Raw genomic sequence first — 20,508 nt, forward strand, 5'->3', positions numbered from 1 at the left:
CGAAAAATGTAGGTTATTCAGAAGCTCAGCTCATTTGATCCTGCTGAGTCTGTAATGGTCTCCACTGGAAAAAAGGTAAATATTTAAAGAGCTCTGTCACTGCTTACACACGCCAGCTGCTCCAGAGGGGCGTCTGGTAGGGTTCACGTCAGCACAACGTGCAGGCCCCGCAGTGAGCGACCCATTTAAAAGGTGCCAGAGAAACATCGCGGATCTTCAGAGGTCCCTTCCAGCCTCAGCCAGCCTGCGACTCTAGCCTGAACTACTGAGGGGTGGACTTTTGTTACTCTGTAAAAACAGAGGAATAATAGTGTTAGCTCGAGGGTTACTTGTATATTTATTCCCCTTTACTTGAGAGGAAGCCCTGCTTTGTTTGTTTATTTGTTCTCCTACTTGTTAATGTAATAAAAACTTAATAATACGTGTAGTTGAGCTATGTTTAGCATGAAAGTATTGTTCAAACTGTCAGACCTACTTTACCGAGCTCTGGCAAAGCAAAGCAGCCTCGGGGCAAATCTGTCATTTTACACATGTTTTAAGGTCTCCTGTTCTACACCAACGCTGCGTACAGCGCCATAAGCGGCAGCAAACCATAAAGCAAACCCCTTTTAGGGCTGGGGCGTTTCTTAGCAAATCTTCCGGCGCCTCCGAGGCGGGGGCTGCCCTCGGCCCGCCCCGAGCCGCGGGAGCCGCGGTCCCCGGGGAGCTGCGGCCGGTGTGTGCGGGGAGGCCGGGGCCGCCCTGCTGGGGGCCGGGGAGCTGTCTGCGGGGCTCCGGGGGCTACTGGAGGCCGTGTGGGGTGGCCGGGCTTCCCCACACGGAGGAAGGGAAAGAGGGAGGCGGGGAAGGAGGGAGGGAGGGAGGGAGGGAGGGAGGGAGGGAGGGAGGTGGCGAGGGGCCCAGCGGGCTCGCGGAGCTGGGCTGGCAGAGCCGCCGGCTGCTCCTGGGCTGCGGTGTGGTGCTGCTGCGATCTGAGCCCTCTTTCTCTGCATCTGGTTTTCTTTGTTTTCTTAAATAAATCCCTCTAATGTTATTTTTTTTTTTTGCTTGTTTTTCAAAGAAGCTTTAAACACGGTAAATCCCTGTACTGTGGGATCTGCGGTGTATGTAATCGTGTTACTCCGTGGCTTTATACCTGAAGTTTTCACAAATGCCTGTTTTGTTTCATGTCAGCCCCAGCAGGTGACTATCCCCACGTAACGCATGGGAGAAGGCATGCACAGATCTGACCTCAGCTCGTCTGCAGCCTTCAAAAGGCCCATAGCCTGGGCGAGCGGGGCTTGGAGAGCTCGTGTAACCCCTCACCTGCACCAGAAACACCTCTGCTGAGGCCCTGAGTGTTTGGATAATCGGGAATCCTGCCTGTGCGAGGCCAGCATCCAGATCCCTGCCATCAGGTTTTGCACTCTTGTCTCACCCCCCAGTCTTGTCGGGGTTCCTCCTAAAGGGTTTTCTTTGATTTCACTCTGTGCTTACAAAGTCAAAATGCAAAATCCTCATACAAGCAGATACACTGTGTACATGTATTCTCACTAGCTAATACGATATTAAGCTTGTTTTATTGTATGTTTGTTTCTAGCCTGAAATATGCATTTGGGGATTTTTGTTCTGTTCTATCTATAGCAATGGCTTCAGGAACAGCATTGATTTATGATGAGGAAATGACCAGTCATAAACTGCTTTGGGATGAGTAAGTCAATAACGTCCTGTCCTTCTTATGAATAGATTCTTATTAGGCCTTCTAAGAGAAATATCAAGTGAATGAATTCTTTGTAAATGTATTATGAAAAGTCTAGTGATAGATATCCTGTCAGTTTCCTAGTAAACAGAAAGTCTATCCTTTTGTAGAAAAACTTTTTTTTTTAATTCTTATTTTGTATCCAGATGCCATAATATTAATCTGAAGTTGGATGTGAGAAGCTGTAGCCATCCAGTCCAGGAGGCCTTAATAAGACAAGTCTTTAGCTTCAAGCATCCAAGTAAACCCATAAATAAAGTATCTCCAAAATAAAAGTATTTTAAGCTAATTAAATTGCTTATAAAGCTGAATATCATTGAATTCAAGGAAAAAAAAAATACAGATATACTTACTTATCTGAAACCTTTCGATTAAATTCAGTTAGAAATTTATATGTGCTGCTTGCTTATATTTATACGAGCGAGACCAGTACTTGTGTTGTGCTTGAAGTAGAAGTCTGCTGTTATCTTCTCTCCCAAACCCATTTCTCCTCAGTTGACCTTCACTGTAACCTACAGTACATTTTCATTTCAGTGTTCCTGTGTCTATAGTAGCCAGTGCTACTTTAAGTGATGAGAGAAGAAGCAAAAAATGCTATTGTGATTCTTTTTATATGAGATTTTATATTATTATTTTTAACACAATTCCAAGCTGAAAAATATTTAAAGAATTATTTTTTTAACTTTTTTTTTTTTTTTTTTTTTTTTACTCTTACACGTCCCTCTGAAGATACTGAATCTTCTCACAATGGGAAGTTAAAAGTTAGGCATTGTTATTAATACTTGTAAGCTGTGCTGATATAGTGCTATAGTAATATGATTATCACGTATTTCTAGTCCTATCTGTGATATTGAAGTGCCAGAAAGACTGTCAGCCTCCTATGAGCAGCTTCAGTTTTACCATCTTGTGGAAAGATGTGTCCATGTGCCTGCCAGAGAAGGAACTGAAGAGGAGATCCTGTTAGTTCACAGGTCTGAAATTTATTTTCATCACCATTCAGATTAATCCAATGAAATAACAATTGCCATGTCTACCTCCAGATCATATTTTGCTTCATTTGAAAATGGAAGTCTGCTGTAAAACTCAGTGACTTTCGGTAATTTCAATGACAATGTGTCAGACTTAGAGTTGTACAAACAATATGTGTATATGTATGGTTTAGGTGCTGAAGTACAAATCTGCTGTTCTACTAAATCCCCATTCTCACTCTGTATTCTTGAGCACTGAATGCTGTTTTATATATAGTATTAAAAGTAAGCTGCTAATAAAAATTGGAACAGAACATTTAAAAAAAAAAAAAGTGACATTTATTTAGAAAGATGATAACCATCTCTTTTCCCCAAAGATGTGACGGTAACCAGATTCAGCCAAGAGTTTAGATTACTTAATTAGTTCAGGGTGGTATGGCAGGCCTGATGTTAAGGAAATCAGGGTCCAAGTCCAGATCAGTGGGGTTCAGGGCTGGTCACAGATAGAACTACTCAACACAACTACAGCATAGCCAAGAGTGAGAGCCTTCCCTTAAAAGCAGCTCCCAAGGAAGGAGGGGAAGCAGATTCCAGAGCACTATTTTTCCTCGTAATATACTTGTTAGAATGCAGTTAGTGCTGTGTACCGATATGATTTATTTTCATAGTATGTATGTTGCTGATTGGGTACTGAAGAGACTTGATGACTGTACCCAGTTTAGTTGTTTCTTCTAGATTACATGGGACAAATAAACTCACAAAGGTCTTGTTTTGGTTTCCATAGGTAAGCCAAAGATAATAGACCTCTTTCCTTTTTAAAGCACTTTCAGGTTGAGACAGGTATATAGCTCCTACAAAAATGTTTTGCTTGCATTCACAGTGAGGTGTGAGGCTGATGATAAAGTTAAACTAATAATTACACAGACACTCAGGTTCATACTGGTTTATTCCTGTTAACACCTTCATTTTATAGCCATTGTTTAGCTTACTTTCCATTAGGCAGCACTAGTGTTTGTCTCACTTTGTTGTGAAATTCTGCTTGCTTTGGTGTTCCACCTAGGGGAAAGCATCTATGGTCGTTGTAATCCTGGCTTAGGACACATTGGAGAGTCGATGCCGTCAGCCTCCATTTCCAGCTCACTACACAACAGCAAGAGAGCAGTGACAGAGATTTGGTGGAATGTTGGTGGTAGTGCCTTAGTACTTGCTGCACTCTTGAACTAGTGAAAAAAGGAATTAGTACACACCTGATAAGGGATTCATTCAGATAATCTGTTTTTCATGAACGGAGGAGGAATAGAGTCATAATTCACATGCTGATGAATGCCAGAATCCTAATTTAGTTCTTATTGGGATGGCATTTTTATGTAGCATGCCTTGCAAAACAGATCACTGCATAGTGAATAAGCAGCCTTTTTGCGCTAACAAGACTAAGCCCTTTTGCCACTGGAAAAGGAAGAATAATAATTATCATATTCTTATGACATCCAAGAACTCTTGCTTTTATGGCGCTCCTGATTCTCTTCGTTGTATCCTGCAACTGGCGTTCCAGGGTATTGGACATGTGAAGTCTCACAGACAAGCCCCTTTTAACATATAGCTTTAAATGCAAAACGTAATGAAAACAGAACATAAGTTGATTTGCTTAATTAAGTGTTGTGTTATTTTCTCTCTCCTCTGCAGTTCAGAACACTTGGAAGTTGCAAAAAGCACACAGACAATGGACGAAGAGGAACTGAAAAGAGTGTCGGGGAATTACGATGCTTTTTTCTTTCATCCGGTGTGTAAATTAAACTACTTCCCCTATTGGGAGTTGCACGTATTTGTATTGTGGCATCTGTGTGGCAGTTTTCTAAGTACAGGAACATTGACAATAAGTTTTTTTGCCATCTAAATATATTTGCATGTATTTATGACATTACTGTAATCTGTTTCCAGTTTAGTGTAATGCTGTAATTTAAACTGGTTAAGTGTTCTGTCATCTCTTCTGTAATTGTATTGTACCAGTATAGCACACTACTCAAGTTTTTTCACTTTGTTACTTAACTACATCACTGTAATCCATTAGTGGCCTGCAAATCGCATTTTAATAACAGTCACTCTTAAATGCTGTGCTGGGTAATGGAGGGGGAAGTCTTTTCTGGTTTGCTTCTGTAAGATTTTGTTCCTTATTTTCAGAGATGCCATGTTAATTCAGTAGAACTAGTCAGTTCAGTATATACATCTCATGTTTCTTACCTCCTCTGGAGAAAACATCCTTTTAAAGGATATGACGATCACAGATAAACCTAGTAGAGAGCACATTGGAACTTGTGTTGTAAAATTCTGCTTTTAACTATCTGCTTACAACTTCTGTAGGGTAGAATAATGTCTATTTCCTGTTGGGGTGCAAAGCACGTCATTTGTGATTAGTCTAAACCATATTGATGCTAACTATGAGATTCTCTTTTTCAGAACACCTACCGCTGTGCCAGGCTAGCAGTAGGAGCAACTTTGCAACTAGTGGACTCTGTGATGTTAGGAAAAGTGTGCAATGGAATGGCATTAGTAAGGTAAAAAATATGAGAAGTCTTCACTTCTTACCAAAATTGCTTTTGTTGTGAGTAATGGTATAAAACTTTGTTTTAGACCTCCAGGTCACCACAGTCAGAGGAATGCAGCTAATGGGTTCTGTTTATTCAACAATGTTGCTATTGCAGCAGAATATGCAAAATTGAAATATGGTCTACAGAGGTAGGTGCATTGACCCTAAAGAAGCTTTTCATACTCAGTTACGGCATTTAGATAACCATTTGACATGATACCTTTTTAGATTAATGTCTAGACCTTTCTGTGTGTCACATACCTTTTGGGTTATAAAAGCGTATTTATTCACCATTTCCTTTAGATCGAAGTGCTCTGCTTCTGCTGAATGTTTTATTTTACTGATCTTTGTAGAATCCTCATTGTTGACTGGGATGTGCACCACGGGCAAGGAACTCAGTATATATTTGAAGAGGATCCAAGGTTTGAAGGATATTTCATTCTTTATGTTAGCCAGTTAAATATTGCTTGCTTCTGTAGAGTAAGATTCCTTGTCTTTCTAAAACTAGAATCTTATAAAATATTGTTCTTGCTATTTTAGTGACTGTTGTTTTTTACTTGTTATCAAGTAGAGGGAAAAACCTAACAGAAGTATTTCAATTTATCTTACTGTAAAGAATAACAAACACAAAATGAGCAATATGGCTATCTTGGTTTGCCAGTAGTGTTATCTCTCCATATGAGTATTTAGGTAGTATCTCCATTCTTTCTATTCAGGAATCTCTCAGTGTAAGCATTCAGGTAGTATTTGGGTAAAACAGATGAGCTTTGTACTGTTTTCTGAAAAAAACACAGAATTAGGTTCTAGAAACAAGTCTGCACTTCTGAAAATGTCCTGCCTTTGATCTGAAGAGAGTGTATACAAGACATTCTAGCGATTGTCCTAGGTTAATTTTGATATAGGACTTCCTGTACCAACTTCTGCAGTCCAGGACTGTTTAGAGAAAAAAGGGCAAGGGCTGATTCTGTCTTCATGCTTTGACTTAGCAAGTCTGCTAAGTTCAGGACATAAGGTCAGTCGTGGAACCTTTTTGTCAAGTTAGATCTGTTTCTTGTATCTTTCAGTGTTTTGTATTTTTCCTGGCATCGCTATGAACATCAAGAATTCTGGCCATCACTCAAAGAATCTGATTATGATGCTGTAGGTTTGGGAAGAGGAAAAGGCTTTAATATAAATTTGCCTTGGAATAAGGTAAATGTTGCTTACAGCACAATAAAGCAATAGCTTTATTTCTCATGCATTAGGTAACACATTCTGAGAAGTGCACTGCTTCATTTGGTTGGCAGATGTCATAGCACAGGGTACCTCCTTTCTGTCAGTGGAATGTCTGCAGAGAAACATGGCTCAGAATGTGATTATTAATTTATTTATTTTTAAATGAGGGAGAGACAGACACGCACATTATTTTTTTTCTTCAATATCTTGCCTATCAAATCAAAAAGTGTTTCAGAAGATCCATCTTTGTTCAGCACAGAACTGAAGCTCATACTTAAGACTAAAAATGCTGGATGTCTATATACTTAAAGTACATGGAGTTTGTTTTACTCTATCTCATATGGTTGCCTCATCTTTAACTTTTGATATTATCTTTCCCTAAAGTCATGAAGAACCTCAGAAAAATCTGTTACTCCACCAGGAAGATCTGACCTATATTTCTCACATTTTGCAGGTTGGGATGGGAAATTCAGATTACCTTGCTGCATTTTTTCATGTGTTGCTTCCAATGGCTTTTGAGGTACTTTTTTACTGCTCTGGTTTTTGAATAGCAAAACCAAAGGCTATTTCATAAGTACCATTGAATATCTTCTAGAAAGTATCTTGCAGTACTTGCCAGTAGCACCGTTAACATGTAATTTCTACTGGTATGAATGATGTCCTATCAACATAATAATGTTTACGAAGCGTTAGTGTTGAAATATTCAGTACAAAGCTCTGCAACTTTTCCATCAAGAATGAAAACAGTCTAAATGGGTAATGTTACTTTTTAATTCAAGTAGAGTATTTGTGTTTATGGTCTGACAGAAATAATTTATGGTCTGGCTGAAATAATAGCTGAATGTGGTTTGGTTGAAATCCAATCCAAAATACAAAAGAATGTGTTAACAGCTATCTCTGTTTTATTACAGTTTGATCCTGAACTGGTTCTTGTTTCCTCTGGATATGATTCAGGAATTGGAGACCCTGAAGTAAGTAACTTGCTGTGGTTTGTGTTGTCAGTCATAAAGGTGTTTGTAAAATATTCCTGCATCTTCAATGTCCAGTGACTGCTAGGTGAAATTCACTTACGACCAAGCTAAAAATACATGTATGAGCCTTTAAGCTGACCCCAACTCATTAAATACCATGAGACATGCAAAGACAAATTATTCAGGCATAATTGCTGCATCATTTTTTGCACCTTTCTTTAAAGCAGTTGGTTCAGCATTTTGTTAAATACAATCAGAAGTGAGTGTTCCAGTATTCTGACTCAGTCTCATGTATTTCAGATTGTCTGTTTTGTTTTTTTCACCAATGTTTTTGATTCAGGGTTTCATCTCTTACAAATATTTTCTTTGATTTAGGGTCAGATGAATGCCACTCCTGAGGTTTTTGCCCACCTTACCCATCTCCTGATGCAGTTAGCTAACGGAAAGCTGTGTGTCATCCTAGAGGTAAAGACTTGAAACTTAACAAAGTCATTGCTTCTTTTTATATCTCTTTGAGAATCAGGAGTACAAAAATGGCAAAGATTTGACAACGCATTTCTTCTGATGCCTAAGAGTTGATTTTTTTAAAACTTAAAACACTGAAATGGAGCATATGGTCATTTGTTCCAAAACCACATCCTTAACAGATGTGTTCAGTTCTTGTATGCAGTGACTGTAATCTGCTGCTCTGGACAATCCCCAATGTATTAAAATGTATTTAGTGAATAAACTGCATTACCAATTTTTCTGCAATTTTGTCTTATTCCAGAAGGAGTTTAAAAAAATTTTAACATAAATATTCTCTTACTTGTTAACAGAGCTCTTGCTAAACTTGCTTAGATGTTTTTAATCAAAAAAGCGGGAGATCTTTTTGAAGAGCTCTTTTGTTAAAAAACAGTTTCCTCATTTTGAGATCTACATTTCTACTCCCTTTTTGCATGTTAGAAAAATGTTAACTTTTCAGGTAAATAACTTTGTGCATTCATTACTGCCAGCAAGGTCTCCAAGACTGAATTGTTTAGGAATTGATTAACTAGACCTCTGCTTTGCTTGACTTGTCTTCTGTCATCCTTTTCTTCAGCAGGTTATTATAGGTACTTCTGTCTGCTAGCTGAAGTGCAGATAAGCACCCCCTCATGATACAGATGATGTGACGGCTCTGCAAGTGGTATGCAGGAAGCAGTCTATCGTCTTCAATTCAGCAGTCTTAAATCTATCTTCAGTTCTTCTCCACCTTCTGCCAAATCATCAGGACAGGCGTATCTTAGAAGTGTCAGGCTGTGGGAGATTTCCCTTGTGCAGACATTTTAGAGGACAGCAATAATATTTATCTTCTAAGAAGTCTTCCATAAGAATTGTAGGAAGTGGCACGCTGTGGAGATGAGTGCAAGAAAATATTTTTTTAGCATTTTCAGGGCATCTGTTTTCCAAAATGAATTGAACCATGATAAAGTGAGTTGAGTCATGGGATGCCCGTGGTCCAGCAAGTAGCCTCTTTGTAATTTTCAATATGCAAACGACTTTAAATGTCTTTGCATATAATCTTCATTTATGTGAATTCAGATATATTTCAAAAGTTTATTTATTTCCTGTGATGATTTTCAGATTTCACAACTACTTGTTCCTTATGTGGCACAAAATACTTCTTTTCTAGGGTGGATACCACCTGAAGTCCTTGTCTGAATCAGTCTGCATGACCGTAAAAACTTTGCTTAGAGATCCTATACCTCAAGTAACTGGAGAGATGGCCCCTTGCCTAAGGTAAGCATGTGAATAATTTTAGACTAGCCTGTGTGTTTATCAACGAGACTGAAAATATGCATGCTCTGAACACTTTGCTGACACAAGGTTTTATATGATGCTTTATAATACATAATTTTCTGCTTTGAATAACTTGCTTTCTGAGAAAGTCATCCAAGCTGCAGTTTTGCATACTTCTGTTTCTGAAATGATTTTGAGTTTCAAGAAGTTCTTAATGACATACATAATTTTATGCTATTTATCCTTGGGCCTTGTTACCCTGCAGAGATCTTTCTCAGTGCTGAGACAGTCCTGCTGTAATCAAGGCAATGCCAGTTAGTAACATCCAGTATTTTGGAAAGTATGTAATTTCAGAGATTAGTTCTTCAGACTCCAGGACCACTTGATGTTCCCAGTGCATCCCATAGTACTTGGAGCACCTCTTTTTTTATTTCTCTACCAATTATAATATATCAGGTTGCTATCATCCTAGGTAATAAAGAGTTGATCACTTATTCACCCATTATATCAGTCCAGCACCTGAACACTTTCCGTATACATGGAGATTATCTGTAATATGTCCTGGATTTCCCGTGACGTGAATTATGTTTGTATGACAGGTAGCTTAAAAGGGCCCTTTGCCTGTAGTGCTAACAGTGGTAGTAAAAAAGAGTTCAAGAACAGCAAGGAATGTGATTTACTTGTTTTCTGCCTCCCTTTCAGTCTCTCTGAACAGGTAGTTTAGCTTTTGGGTGAATTTAACTACATCTGTACATTCTGTAATCTCTGATGAGATGATAAAATCTCTGACAGAGCAGAGAAAGACACAAAATCCTGCTTCTGCTGAAGTCAGGGACAGCTGTGCTTCATCCAGCAGCAGTCAGGATTTCACTCAATATGTGTAAATGCATTTACTTAAAAGGCACATAACTGCACATGTTCTTCACTTTCTTTATATGACTCTTGAATCTAATCTTTACAGAAAATCTGGCTATCAACTCTCATTCTCTTTAATTTTCTGTTCCATGTTTTTGGAATAGACCAGATCTTGTTCATTTTCAGTTCTGTGTTTTGTTTTCCATTGAGCTAAATTGTGTTTCCTGTACTTTCATCGCTGCTGATACTGTAAAACCTGTTTCTCTTTTAGTGCTATTGAATCTATTCAGAATGTGAGAGCTGCACACAAACCCTACTGGAAATGGTTGATGTATGAAGGTAATTAAATGTGATTGGTAAATTAAATCATACAGAAATCCAAAATGATTATTTTCTCTGGTTTAAATGAATTGAACTACCAGTGATTTGTCTAATGATTGGTGAAGCACTGTGAGGCTTCATACAGGGCCGAGCCCTCCACTGGTCTGAAAAAAAAATAATAATTTTGTTAACTGATGAAGCTGTCAAACATCACTCCAAAAAGTAGTGCTTTAATATCTTTGTTTGAGTATGCTGTTTTCTGTCTGGAGAAGAAAATGGAGGTAAGATTTATTATTATTGTTTGTGACCTGTCCTTAGATCAAAAAGAAATGTAGCATTGTTGAAAAATAACATCTGTGGCAGGAAACATTGTAGTTAGTGCATGGAAGTAAGTATGCACACTTCGAGTATAGGTGTACTTTATTTTGTAAATAAATGTAAGTAAATATTAACACCCTGCTCCAAAAGAAATACATGTGAAACCCTTCTTTTTTTTTTTTTTTTTTTTTTCCCTCTAGACACATCATTTTTGCATAATTTGAGCACCAACTCACACTTACCAAAGAAGACTAACACAAATCCCTCTACAGACCATGAGGATAAGATAACTAACGACAATGAAGCTGCCAAAATAGAAAGATTTCTGGAATTGCACATGAGAAATATTCTATTTCCAGTGCCTCCCACCAGAACAGCAACAACTCAGTCAAAAGCTTCAGCATACTTGCTCCCAGCACCTGTTTGTGTGGTGAAGGAAATGGACGAAAATGAACTAGAAGCTCTTGCCAGGTTGGTCCTATTTATTTAATTCCCAGCACGAGTGTAAGGATGAGAGGTCTTGGTACAGACTGTCATCTAGTTTTGTCTCTGCCATGGTGTTTCTGGCCTCAGTCTCTTCAGTCATAACCAGAATTCATTTGAAAAATGAAGAAATCAGTGTTCTTTATCAATCATATCCTTAAAGTCCTTTATAAAACTAATCAGAATAGTTGAGAGAAAATTATTTCAAGAGAGAACAGTGCAAATGTGTTTATTTAGGAAGAGGTTTTGTTAGGAAGATGCCTTAAAGTTCACTTTTAGCTGGAAAAAAAAATCACACCCATCAGACTGGTCTGATTTGAGATGCTCAACTTTATAACTTAGTAAGTCTAATTCTGACAGAATTTTATTTCCTGAGTATCATCACGCATTTTTTGTCTTCTTTCCAGTGCAGAATGGGAACAGGTTTAGGGAGTTTGAGATTGTCAGGCAAGAGTGTTGTCATCTTCCTGCCAGGGCCAAGTTTTTGAGAGTGAATGTGCAGCATCTGTACAAAGTGTACCCTGTCAGCAGTTACTGCAAAGTACTGTTAGACAGTGTCCTCTTCAAAAGCATTATTGCCCCTAAGCTACTTTTTCTCCATATAATTTATTTTACAGTGACTTTTATGCAGACCTTGTGAAAGAGGACAAAACCTTGCACTCTCTATGCAGTATGTTGGCCATCCTAGATAAAATACTAAAGAAGGAGGTAAGAATTACGTGCTTTAATCCATGAGGATTGGAGGAGGGGGTGTATTCCTCTGACTCCAGCGTCTATGCTCTCATCTGGATATTAGTTACTATGTAATTCACAACCCCACTAACCTCATCCTGACCGTGCTAGATAACAAGAGTGAGTAGGCAACATGAGAAAGCATTTAGGAATAGCTGTTAACCCCAAAACATTGTTCTAATTATCCTTGGGCCAAGATATTGTCCAGCTTTGCTGCAGTCACAGCTTATGAGGCAGTAAGAACTTTCTCATCGCTTTCAGACATGTACAGGTGGGCCCTGGAAGAGTTCGCTCTTCCAGTTGCTGGAGGCAGAAGGCTGCTCACCCGTGAGCAGCAGCAAGAAATCAGAACAAGAGATCTCATTTTTTTCCTGTCTGAATGCACAAAGTTTTGCCTTCAGTCTTTAGAAGAGAGTTTACTTCTGCATCACCCTGGATTTTAAGATGCCATTCTACACAAAGCTGTACACACCTACCGCTATATATACACAGTAATTTACTCTGTCATTTGTTTTCCTGCCCCTTCCCCCTGATCACTTTGATGGCATGGTTTACAACACCAGTGTGTGCTATGACTCTAAACAGAGTAATTCTAATTCAGTACTCTGATTCATGCAGGGTCAGGAATGAAGATAAGGCAGGCTTAGAGGTTGCAAGTTTGTATTTATATTTAAATGTTTTGAGAAGCAAAGAGGAAAAAAATGAAGTTAAAATAAAATACAAGATTTTTATTATGTCATAATAAATCAGTCTTTCTCTGAATGACAAGCCCTCTTTAAAGTATTAAGCCAGTGAGGAAGACTTACCTGTCAGAATGGCCTCTTTCTTATAGGCCTTCTTCCTGCTGTTGTTAGTCATGACTGTAAATCTCAGGGACAAATTTCTAACGTCATAAGCTGCACATGCCTCTAGGAGAGTCTATAAATAGATGTGAAAAATTACCGGTAAAAGGAAATAGAACTTGTCATGAGTTGTAGATGCTAAGCTGAGCTCGTTGTGTTGACAGATACAAAGAGGGAGAGCATGCATTATCTTTTTGCTTACCTTCCATGGAGAGTTCGAAGCACTACAGAACAAAAATGAACACTTCAAGGTTGATGGAATAATATTGTCATTGTGTTTCCAGAAAGGAATAACTTGCGTAGGTTAAAGGAAGAGTCAGAGTTCAGGGACAGCCTCCTTTTCCTTGTCTGTTTTTCAGGTGCAAAGTGAGTGTGTCCAATCCACAGACTATTGAGAGAAGCGGTAAAGATGACCTTCCCCTGCAAAAGCTTTTTTCTGCAGTAGCTTTTCAGCATAGCACCACACTTCTGAAATAATACAACAGCTCTTGGCATAATGATCAAATGTGGCCTGTTTGTTGAAAATGAATTACTAACCTCTTAACCTCAGGATACCTTTCGTGCAGCTTTGTTTGAGTGATACATATAACCGAGTAAAATTACAGTTGGGACAAATAAGGAATAGCGTGATCTTCTGCAGCATTAATTATTTCTGAATAACAAATGTATTTTGCAGGTATGCAATGGAATTGTGGATTCACCCACAGCTTCTGCTTCTGTTGGTGTAGCACTAAGATACTCTGTTCATTTTGGATTTCAAAGGTGAATTCGAATATTTTGCATTTGGTACCCTTAGGCAAAGTGTTAAAGTAAGATAAAAGTGTATAAAATACAGAAAGTTGCCTTTGAAAAGCTTAATTTTGGAACAAATAACTTCTCCATGTGCTTAGCATTTTCAATCGGCTGTACAGACAGTGCTCTATATGCCAGCAAAAACCTCATGTTACCAAAGGCAAAACATTTTTAAGGATGACTGTTGTTTCTGTCTTGTTTTCTTTGCCAGATTTCAACTCTCTGCCCTGAGGGCATTTTTTTTTTTCCTACCCACAGGACTGGTGGGAGAGTTCCCTTGAGCTCTAAATTTGTTTTCTTTTTACTTTTAATGAACCAAATTCAGAAACAATGTACATTCTGTTTTATGTGTAATCTACATGTAAACTCTTTAAATAAATTGCACTAATTGGGGAAAAAAAATTACTTGCAGATGTAAATACACGTATACATGATTTTTCTTTGTGTTCTACAGAGTGCTTTGCGTATTTGTTGGAGACATGCAGATCATACCAAACACAGAAGATGGGTGAGGTTTCTCTTTATTTTAAGGAGTCAAATCCCTTAAGTTCTGTAAATGTTCGTAATCGTCCATACGTTTGATGAAATGTGCACTAAGGAATCAGTCGTGAGCTGATTTTTATTCAAGTTTAACCTGAAATAAAATACGAAGCATCTCAAAATATATTTCTAGGACAAATTTCTATCTCTAAATGACACCGTGTGAATTTTAATAGCAGGTTTAAAGTATAATCCTTCTATATTAATCACAATTTGGATTTTTACTGAAAATGTAATATTGAAAGTACAAAGTAATAAAGAAGGCAAGTATTTAAAAGGGAATTTTAAAATGGTAAGTTGAGATATGAGAGAAATATAAATGATATTAAAATCACTGATAGCATGAAAGCATGTATGATCAAATTAAAATCACCAATATGAGATATGTTATTACAGATACACAGACTTTGGTCTGAATTTACCTGCTTGTGAACCACACAATTGGATTGATCAGGATCTGTTTTAGCCCTGCAGTAATTGCAAGAGGCACATAGAATCAGAGAATCATTAAGGTTGGAAAAGATCAGCAAGATCATCAGGTCCAACTTTCCACTACCACCAGTATTACCCACTAAACCGTGTCCCTAAATACCATGTCCAACATTTCCTTAAACACCTCCAGGGACGGTGACTCCACCACCTCCCAGGATGAATGCTCTATGAGCATTTTCTTAGTCTGTATTAATTAAATTAGGAGTCAAGCTCTGTGCAGGAACCTCTTCGTTAAACATACAGCTCTATCCATTCAGCAAAAAGGAGAATGTGAAATTCACTGTTGACAGTTTTCAGCTAAGCAACATTGATTTCACATGTGGATTATGTCCCTGTTGGAGATACTCCAGTAAATGTGTACTGTCAAATTAAATCAGTCTGTTTTCCTGTCTGAGAATACCCATATAAATCATGCTGTAATTCATGGTGGTTTTTTTTTTTCATTTGTTATCTTTTAAAAATTGCCTTCTTTAGGAAAAGAGAACAAGGATGTGACTAGTAGTTGTAAAGAGAAGTAAAATAAGGAAGGAATAAAATCACGCAGCAAATAAGCAACTTTCACAAATACAATAAATCTAATAAAATTCCAACAATATCATGGACTGCTTCTGTTCCTTTTCAAGAGCAAAAATAAAGTAGTCCTAACAGAATTATCTAGATTCACTTTTTTACTAATTTAAAGAAGCCCTAATAAAACCAGACCCATTTCTTCCATGCCTCAAATCTTGTATAGCCATCTACACATCACTAAGTGTGTGTATGACATTACAGAATCAGCTTAGTACATTTCATACTCAAAACTTACTAATAAACAGTTTGCATATGTTGCAAACTATGTGTTTGTTGTTTGTTTTGTCTTAGTGTTTCAACACTACAGTTTCTGAAAATGTGGAGATTATGAGAGGCAATGGTAACAGGCATTTAACATATAGCAGTTTAAATTATGACCCAGCATAGCATTAGGACATGGCAGATAGTATGCTGCAAAGCCGCAGTCCTTAAACTTCCCTCTTTCTGATGTTGTGTCACCTGCTTCTTTAAAAATCCCATGCCTGTCTCTCTCATAGACTTTTCATTTGCTGCTTCAGATGAAAAAAACATAACAAGCAACACTTCCACCCCAAAGAAAAAGCACAAAAAGGAAAAGTTCAGTTGGTCTCAAATAAAGAGATCAGATGGAAAGCCAAAACCATGAGTTTTGCAACAAAAACCTAGCACACAGTTATGGTGCTGATGGTTAGCATAAGGGTAGGGTCTGAGAACAAAAAAGCAAAATAACTTGGTTCTTCATATACATTAAAATATGTTCAGTGTAATTTCAGAGTATGGTGTGCTTGTGCTGAGTTCTTAATTATTGACAGTCATCTTTATTTATCCATATCTTTTTTTGCCAATTCCCCTTGTTTTTAAAAGCGATTGCTTGTAGTCTTTAATACTTTTCAAGATATTAAAAATACTTTTAAAAAAGGTATGATTTCAATTTTAATCGATACTTACATGATGGCACATAATAATGCAAATAATTATTTGCTCTTGAGATATGACTTAGTACTTAAGTCATATGGAAGAAGGGAGATATTTTTATCTCACTGGAAGTTGTTGGTGAAGTACTGAGATGTGGCTTTTGATTACAGAAAAGTACTTGTGATAAATATTTGCGAGAAAGAACAATCTGGAAAGATCAGCTCTAAACACTTTATTTCTCTGAACTGGAAAGAGGTAAGATTTACTTTCTGGAAACAACATAAGATAAAAACTTTATTATAACAGAATATATTTACAAATTCATAAAATGGCACTGAGAATTACTTCTCTCTCTAATTTGCACCTTTGAACATATTTCCTTTTTTGACCTTTCCATGGTGCTACTCCTTAACAGATCTTTAGGGTGTATTAGAATGCATAGGTTTGAGGAAATGTTCGGTGGCTACTGTATTTTATCTTCAAGAAGGCAGAGTTACCATGCAAAAAAAATAAGGACAAAAAGCTTTTTGAGGTGCGTGTTATGTTTTTTTATCCTCTCTGGGAATTTGGGGCTTTACATTTGTGCTAAACTGTTTCTCATTGCTGTTAAAGGATGCTGACAGGAGTGACTTCATTTCGGTTGTACTTGGATTCATTCTTCCTGTAGCGTATAGTTATCAACCCGATTTGATAGTAATAGCTGTTGGACCAAACAGGAGCATCAGAATAAGTGGAATTTCTCTTCTTTTTGGTTTACTACAAGGACTAGCAGAATCTCGAATTCTCGCGGTGATCGAGGTAAGAAGTGGTGCTGAGCCATGGTACTTCAAAGTGCGCAGTGCAGAACCCAAATCAAGCAGCAGCATGGCTGCTGTGTACTGCCTCGAGCTGCTCTGTTGAAAATACTGGCTGGTTGGTACCTCTGAGTTCATTACAGAAACAGCCCAAGTTTCTCTCTGGCCGGAGAAGAAAGGCAGACACAGACACACACCAAGGTGTAGAGTGCCTGCGTGATTGAGAAGCTGAGGCACAAATGCAAGGCCTGAACTCGTGGTTATGTCTGTACACAATAGATATTGTTGTGACAGTTTGCCTCAGTTTGGAGATTAGCTTCCCTTTCCATGTTAAGTGCCAGTGAGCATGTCTTCTGTGAACTTGTGTCATCTCTTGAAGTCAGCTTACACTCTCTGTCTATGCAGCATCTTGTGACTGTAACACAGTTTCTCTGTGTGTCCTGTGAAACAGTAATTTCTGGTTGCTTTTGTGCCTTCTAGTTCTTTATTGGGAAACAGTGAATAATTCACTACACGATTTTATTTTAAGCTGTTCCCAGTAACTATCCAACTTACAAAAGCTCGTTTGAAACTCTGTCAGGTATTACTAGAATGAAGAAAGTTTGTATTGAAAGGGTATTTTCCATTTTCTTCTTAAACAGGACACAGACTTAAATCTAATTCAAAATGTAGCCAAAGCACTAGCAGGTGCTTCTGTGTCTCACTCTGGAGCTTACGTACCTCCTACCCAAGAAAAAGTACATAAAATGAAAATATTAAAAGACCAGCTTCAGCAGGACTGGAAAATGCTTCAGTGCTCAGGTAAGTCATCTTTAGTTCTTATTAATATATATGTTTTTAAAGAAATGACAAAGTACAACCGGTTTCTCTTAAGTCAGTGGGACATTGAAGTCAGTGGGAGCACATTGATCGGATGTGAGCAGTGTGAAACTAGGAGTGCCTTTGATTCTGCCCATTGAGACAGAAAGCACTGAATTCCATAGCATAGGAACTCCCTTGGGAACTCTGAATGTTGTTACTCCAAAATTTTATATTATTTATCCTGACATAAAGCTATCAAAATACATGTTTAAAGAATGGTTAATAAGATATACACTGGCTCTGATTGCTAATGTGTTTTCTGAATACAACGTAGAATCAGGTAACATTTTGAAATAACTGGAAATAATTTTGATTAAGTCAGTGATTAGTTGTGCTTAAAGGACGTTCACAAGCAGTTGAAAAGCAGGTATGCCAATTGTAAAGGAATCAAATTAGGCAGGTATTAGGCAAACAAATTTCTGTTGAATAGTCCTTTTTTTAAAGAAGAAAATTCATAAATTTAAGCAATAGTAAAGGTGGGCATCTCTGAAAGAAAGAGCTCTGCTTGCTTTCAGAAGAAATGGCCAGGAGCAGTGGTCTGGTTCTAATAAAAGTGTTCTTATCGACTTGGGAATTGTGGTATGAGCTCGATTAATAACTGTTAATCTTATTTTTGTTCTTTCCAGTGAAGGATGGGATTTCAAGTAATTGACTTCAATTTAGAACTGTATTACCCAATAGAAGAAAATGCGTTTAATTTTGCCTTTTAAATCATCAGGAAAAAAAGACGGTTGATCTCTAAACAGAGTAAGAACTATTCACAATTGCCTACTGTTTTTAAAATCCTTAAAATTCACAATTTCAACTAGAGCATTGTGCTCGTAAATTCTATACCGGCACCAATTATGCAAGACTGACACTTGAAGCCTACCTACTCCCATGCTACATTACTACAAATTGGGACCTGTGTCATTTGTGACTGCAAAGTCTGATTGCACATGCAGTAGCTTGACTGCATGAATGCTAAAGTAGTCCAGAAGACAGGAATCTGAAATGAGCAATCGTACAAGCCAAACATTCCAAAATTACTCAACATAACATCAAAATGCTTGCACTGCTACCACTACCATTGTTTCATTGGAATGGAATTTTAAATTTAACAATGAGTCCTTTAGATTCATGAATTTTTCCTATGACTTTTAAAGGATTCACCAAATCTGTTCTTTAATTTAAAGTCTGTTCTTTAATTTCTCTGGTCAGTCAATTGCAGGAAGTTAAGAAAAGCAGCTGAACAGCTATAGTTTCCTAGATCATACTTTGTGGTTGAGACTAAATTTAATTTCCTGAACTATATAGGGCATGTGGAAAAAAATATTTTGCACATATAAAATTACAAATACATAATTGAATAAAGCAGTGTAAAGATTAAAATAAAGTTTACAACTTGTATACATACTGTAAATATTCTGTGGATAGGGGACTTCATTTTACCCTCATTTCAAATGCATATTTTCTATATATAGCAAATAAAAAGCAATACCCCATCCCCCATTTTGGTAGTGGCATAGGGGTAACATCATGTGAATACTCAAAATTATTGCCTCAGGAAGTTTATTTAGCCATAATGTGTCTTGTTTTCCAGCATTTCAGGTACATTTTTGTACTCATTTTCAGGAGCATTTTTCTGTGATTGTAACTTCAATAATGTAAACTTTTGAATATAATTTGAATAATTAGGTCAGTCTTCACAGTCCTGTTTTTAGAACCATTCCAAGTGACGCCCTTGTAGTTCACACTGGTTTTTCAGTTATGCTGAAGGGGAAATGACATTTAATCCTTGAAAATTTTTGAAACGGAAATTATTTCGGAAGAGACTAAAATGCATGTCAAACGTTTTCACGAGAGGAAGCTGAAGGACACAAGATGTTCAGTTTCAGTTCAGAATTTCTTTAAAATAAACTGAAGTTCTTTCTGGAGTTTGAAGTCACTCTGAACTGAAATCTGAATTAGGTTATGATATGTCAAAATGGGTTAGGTGGGCATCTGGCTATCTTGGGCTTCAAAAACTTTTAAAAAACAAAAGCATTGTAAGTGTATTCTTCCTTCCACTCCCCTGAAGAAGAAAAGCTGGGGTAACTCAGCATTTCTCAGGAAAAAGCATTTTTCTCAACTGCTTTCGTTAAGTCTTGAATTTCTATTGTCAGTCATGAGTGTTGTATTTTGTTACATGTGTATTTTTAAGATGTTGATCAAATTTAATAAAACATGAATTAAAGGGCAAACCTGTGTATTTTTATAGACCTGGACTACCACTATTGCTAGAAAGCTGCGCTTAGAGTCACTGCGTTCTGCGGCCGGGGCCCAGACCCCAGCTAACCCCCATTGTCTCATGGTGAACTAGTGACAAGACCAGAGGGAATGGCCTCAAGTTGCGCCAGGGGAGGTTCAGGTTGGAAATGAGGAGACATTTCCTCTCAGAAAGCAGTCAGGAACTGGGACGGGTGGGAAGGTGGTGGGGTCACTGTCCCTGGGGGTGTTCAAGGAGAGGTTGGATGTGGTGCTTGGGGACGTGGTTTAGTGGGTGACACTGGTGGCAGGGGGATGGTTGGACCAGGTGATCTTGGAGGACTTTTCCAACCTAAATGATTCTATGATTCCTCCTGGGGGTGCAACCGCCCGGGGGGTCCGGCAGGAGCAGGGAAAGCCGCGCAGAGACCCCAGAACAGCCCCGTACTGGGCGGCGGCGGTGCCGCCTCACGGCCGCCCCCTCGCTCAGGGTTCCCGCCTCATGGCCGACCCCGCCTCATGGCCGCCTCAGCGCCGCCCCGTCCCGCCCT

The 20,508-nt window shown here is 38.2% G+C and overlaps 1 protein-coding gene across 3 annotated transcripts; it reads left to right on the forward strand.

Annotated features, from left to right (window-relative positions):
- The first annotated feature begins 658 nt into the window (after nucleotides 1–658).
- Nucleotides 659–19,953, forward strand: HDAC10 (histone deacetylase 10). Of its 3 annotated transcripts, none has more exons than XM_084532797.1 (22): nucleotides 659–715; nucleotides 1,174–1,397; nucleotides 1,624–1,690; nucleotides 2,575–2,709; nucleotides 4,390–4,486; nucleotides 5,161–5,258; nucleotides 5,335–5,439; nucleotides 5,644–5,712; nucleotides 6,355–6,481; nucleotides 6,960–7,025; nucleotides 7,417–7,476; nucleotides 7,852–7,941; nucleotides 9,131–9,237; nucleotides 10,364–10,431; nucleotides 10,932–11,202; nucleotides 11,832–11,922; nucleotides 13,465–13,550; nucleotides 14,035–14,088; nucleotides 16,247–16,331; nucleotides 16,689–16,874; nucleotides 17,512–17,671; nucleotides 18,358–19,953. In XM_084532797.1, the coding sequence occupies exons 3-22, from the start codon at nucleotides 1,626–1,628 to the stop codon at nucleotides 18,381–18,383; spliced, it is 2,046 nt and encodes a 681-aa protein (XP_084388923.1). In that variant the 5' UTR covers nucleotides 659–715; nucleotides 1,174–1,397; nucleotides 1,624–1,625; the 3' UTR covers nucleotides 18,384–19,953. The 3 variants fall into 3 exon arrangements, with proteins under 3 accessions (XP_084388923.1, XP_084388924.1, XP_084388925.1); XM_084532799.1 differs by lacking the exon at nucleotides 659–715 and adding an exon at nucleotides 1,016–1,074; XM_084532798.1 differs by lacking the exon at nucleotides 659–715 and having other exon boundaries at nucleotides 982–1,397.
- Nucleotides 19,954–20,508: the final 555 nt, after the last annotated feature.

The sequence above is a fragment of the Aythya ferina genome (genome assembly GCF_964211825.1).
Source record: "Aythya ferina genome assembly, chromosome: 1".
NCBI lineage: Eukaryota > Metazoa > Chordata > Aves > Anseriformes > Anatidae > Aythya > Aythya ferina.

Excerpts from the sequence above, each read along its gene's own strand:
- HDAC10 (XM_084532797.1), top strand. The coding sequence starts at position 1,626 with ATGGCTTCAGGAACAGCATTGATTTATGATGAGGAAATGACCAGTCAT. Across the intron at positions 5,440-5,643 it reads TTGAAATATGGTCTACAGAG|AATCCTCATTGTTGACTGGG; the intron begins GTAGGTGCATTG and ends TGATCTTTGTAG. Across the intron at positions 6,482-6,959 it reads TAAATTTGCCTTGGAATAAG|GTTGGGATGGGAAATTCAGA; the intron begins GTAAATGTTGCT and ends CACATTTTGCAG.